Source organism: Procambarus clarkii, chromosome 36 (genome assembly GCF_040958095.1).
Source record: "Procambarus clarkii isolate CNS0578487 chromosome 36, FALCON_Pclarkii_2.0, whole genome shotgun sequence".
Lineage (NCBI taxonomy): Eukaryota > Metazoa > Arthropoda > Malacostraca > Decapoda > Cambaridae > Procambarus > Procambarus clarkii.
Window position 1 is genome coordinate 4,265,328 of NC_091185.1, and position 3,786 is coordinate 4,269,113.

Below are 3,786 nucleotides of genomic sequence, written 5' to 3' on the forward strand. Positions count from 1 at the left end.
ATCACCTCATTCTTTGGGGCACACGTGAGGAACACAAAATTTTTTGTGTTCCTCACGTGTGCCCCAAAGAATGAGGTGATTTGGTGAAATGCTATGCCCAAGATTACCATCCGAGTTGCCGTCGGGGAAGTGGCTCAAATAGCCTCGGCTATCACTTCCTTTTGACGGCCGTGATGGTCAAGCGGATTAAGGCGCCCTGTAGTTACCAGTTGCGTTGCTTCTGGGAGTATGGGTTCGAGTCACTTCTGGGGTGTGAGTTTTCATTTATATATATATATATATATATATATATATATATATATATATATATATATATATATATATATATATATATATATATATATATATATATATATATATATATATATATATATATAATCTTGTTGGTGGCCACAGAATGCAGATAAAAATACATATTTAAACCCAAACTCTCTAGGGTTAGAGGGTTCACAGAAAATAGGGTTCACCCTGAACCCCATTTTAAAATTCTGTGTGACGGGCTTGGATATATTTCCCCCTCGAGTGCGTGTGATCAGTAAATCTATTGTTGTTTGCGACTGATGTTGCTGCGGCCTACGCTCCGATTTGCACAGTTGGAGCAGTTCTTTTTTTTTTTTGCAGGTGAACAGAGACTGAAACAGGTGTAGGGGCAGCTGTAGGGGCAGGTGTGTGCTGAACAGCAGGGCAGTGCTGGAGATCAGGTGTGGTCAACACAGCTGTAATTAAAAAAGAAATATTGTTTCTGTTAATTAATGAATAAATGTTATTGAAATAGCTGAAAATCAAAATTCGTCCGATCAGGAAATTTCGAAAAAGAGAATTGACAATAATACACAATTTCACGATGACGTGATGAGTCAAAAGACAATTTTTGGAGAATATGTTGAGTTTTTTTTTTTAATTTCAAATAAACTCGAAATTTTGTAAAATCTTTTATTTTGTTCTTCTCTAAAACAACGTGGATGTTGAACAAATCCACAAGGGCCGTGACGAGGATTCGAACCTACGTCCGAGAGCATCCCAGACGCTGCCTTAATCGACTGAGCTCCGACATGGTCAAAGAATTGCAACCGGGAAATCATCCTGAGCTACCACGGGTCAATTCCGGTCAAAGTTCCCGGTTGCAATTCTTTTGACCATGTCGTATCTCAGTCGATTAAGGCAGCGTCTAGGAACCTCTTGGACGTAGGTTCGAACCCTCGTCACGGCCCTTGTGGATTTGCTCATTTGATGCATCACGCTATTGTGATTTCTGTGTGTAAAGTGAATAGTGAAGTATGATTACCTAATCTCACTATCATTACCCAGTAGTGAGAGCGGATAGTACAAGGTCACTATTAACAAGGTTAGTGACCTTGTTGATAGTGACCTCTGGTACGAGGTAATGACCTAACGATCATTAACGTGTCCTGGAGGTCAACAAGCGGGGGCGCCCTGAACAAAATAAGTTGTAAAAGCGTTACAATAGTTAAGTGATAACACAAGAGGTTGTGTTAGAATAGTTATGATAACACAACAGGTGTTATCATGGGCTAGTTGGCCGGGCATAAAGGGGTAGACATTACTCCCCCCATTTGGCACTGTATAGTGAAGTACCACGTCCTCACTACCATTATCTGACCTCCCTACTACTACGCCTCACACACCTGCCTCACACACCTGCCTCGCACACCTGGCCTCACACACCTGCCTCACACACCTGCCTCACACACCTGCCTCGCACACCTGGCCTCACACACCTGCCTCACACACCTGCCTCACACACCTGCCTCACACACCGGCTTCACACCCCGGCCTCACACACCTGCCTCACACACCTGCCTCACACACCTGCCTCACACACCTGCCTCACACACCTGCCTCACACACCGGCTTCACACCCCGGCCTCACACACCTGCCTCACACACCTGCCTCACACACCTGCCTCACCACCCGGCCTCGCACACCTGGCCTCACACACCTGCCTCACACACCTGCCTCACACACCTGCCTCACACACCTGCCTCACTCACCTGCCTCACACACACCAGCCTCACACACCGGCCTCACCACCCGGCCTCGCACACCTGGCCTCACACACCTGCCTCACAACTTGCCAATTAGCACCTTAGAAAGGCGCCCATGGGATGCTCATTCCCTTCCTCATTCTCCTCTGCCTATTATGAGATCCAGATGAGTTTGTACCCCTCATAAAGACCTAATCCCCCGTGGTAATTGACTGTGGGAGCGCCTGGTTGATGTACCTGGGATACCTGTTTCCTAAGCTGTTGATTACCGTGGGAGACCCGCGGTGATTATCACAGCATCGTTCCTACAATCTCATTATCGCGTTCCAGGGATGGGAAGGGGGGGGGCTTTGGATTACCCAACTACCCCCCATTGAATGTGCTAATTACCTGTCTCCTAGCGCCCTTAATGGTGCTATTAACATTGTTGCCTACCTGAAGGAGGCGTTCCTGGGATTGGGTCTTGGTGTCGGGGACGCCGAAGGAGGAGTCTCCTCTACACGGAGCTTTCTCTGTGAGAAGGGCTGATGCTCCTATCGTTCGGGTCCTCCCAGGGGCAAGGCTCCCCTTGGGGCTCACTCCCCTTAGATGGGGATAAGGGGAAGGTCGTGCATCCATTAACGCAAGTTGCACTTGGTGAACTGGCCAGCCTGCCTTTCCTGCCCAGGCTGAGGGTATAGTGAGGGTATGGCAGGCTGGGTATGTCCGTGTTGTAGGGTTCTGTGGTGTAAGGGTCGCTGGGAGGTTGGTAGTCTTGGGTGTAGGGTATGGGCATGAAGGTCACATCCCGTGGGTAGGATGGAGCAGGGTGTTGGGTGTAAACAGGTGTGTTATTAGCGTCGCAGGTGTAGGAGTGGGGGATGGAGAGTGTGGAGAGGTGTTGGCTGTGGCGGGTGTAGAGTGTGGGTGGGGTGGTGGTTGTGGTGGGCGGGCTGTGGCAGGCGTAGAGTGTGGGTGGGGTGGAGGTTGGGGTGGGCGGGCTGTGGCAGTAGTGTGTGGGCGGGGAGGTAGTTGCAATGGGCGGGTTATGACAGGCGTAGATCGTGGGCGGGGTGGTGGTTGTGGTGGGCGGGCTGTGGCAGGCGTAGAGCGTGGGCGGGGTGGTGGTTGGTGTGGGCGGGTTATGGCAGGCGTAGATCGTGGGCGGGGTGGTGGTTGGTGTGGGCGGGTTATGGCAGGCGTAGAGTGTGGGCGGGGTGGTGGTAGAGGTGGGTGTGGAGGCGGCAAGAGGTCCGCCCACCAAGGTCAGCGGCGGTTCCTGCTCCCGCCCAGTCAATCCGCCCTGCCGAAGAAAAAAAGGAACTCATATATATACCTGGAAGCGAGAGTTTACCTCAGATGTAAACCTGAGGTATTCTCAGAGTCATGTTCACTCGCTACAAGCGCTCAGGACTACAACAGACCATTTATAGTGAAGATATATAATTTATTTCTATAATGAATCCTATATTTTTGTATTTCTATGGAAAGTTCTGGTAGAACAAGATGGCGTCTGGCGGTAGCTCTATTGGGACGATGCCTGTAAACGTCACTTAACCTTGGAGGGGCCAATGGGAGGCGACCTAAGAGGTCACGCATCACGGAATCCGTTCTGGGATTGGTTGGCAGTCGTCACACTCTCTCCAGACTTCACGAAGAGAGGCTGCTTGACTCAGAGCCCTGCCAGCTAAGACCTTTGACCCGAGCCACGTGAAATTGTCCAAAAGAAGAATTCAAGGATCATTATTTGGGCAAAAGGTCATATTTATTTTTAGCAGCCATTGTCCATTGTTGCAACAG

At 49.6% G+C, this 3,786-nt stretch overlaps 1 protein-coding gene across 1 annotated transcript in view; it reads right to left on the minus strand.

Moving 5' to 3' along the window:
* Nucleotides 1-357: 357 nt before the first annotated feature.
* Nucleotides 358-3,786, minus strand: part of LOC123751222 (uncharacterized) — a 7,593-nt gene continuing 4,164 nt past the window's right edge. Inside the window, exons 2-3 of the mRNA XM_069336489.1 lie at nucleotides 2,443-3,289; nucleotides 358-716 (exon numbers count right to left, since the gene is read on the minus strand). Of these exons, the coding sequence (XP_069192590.1) occupies nucleotides 2,504-3,289 (786 nt within the window). The 3' untranslated portion in view covers nucleotides 358-716; nucleotides 2,443-2,503. The remainder of the gene's footprint in view (nucleotides 717-2,442; nucleotides 3,290-3,786) is intronic.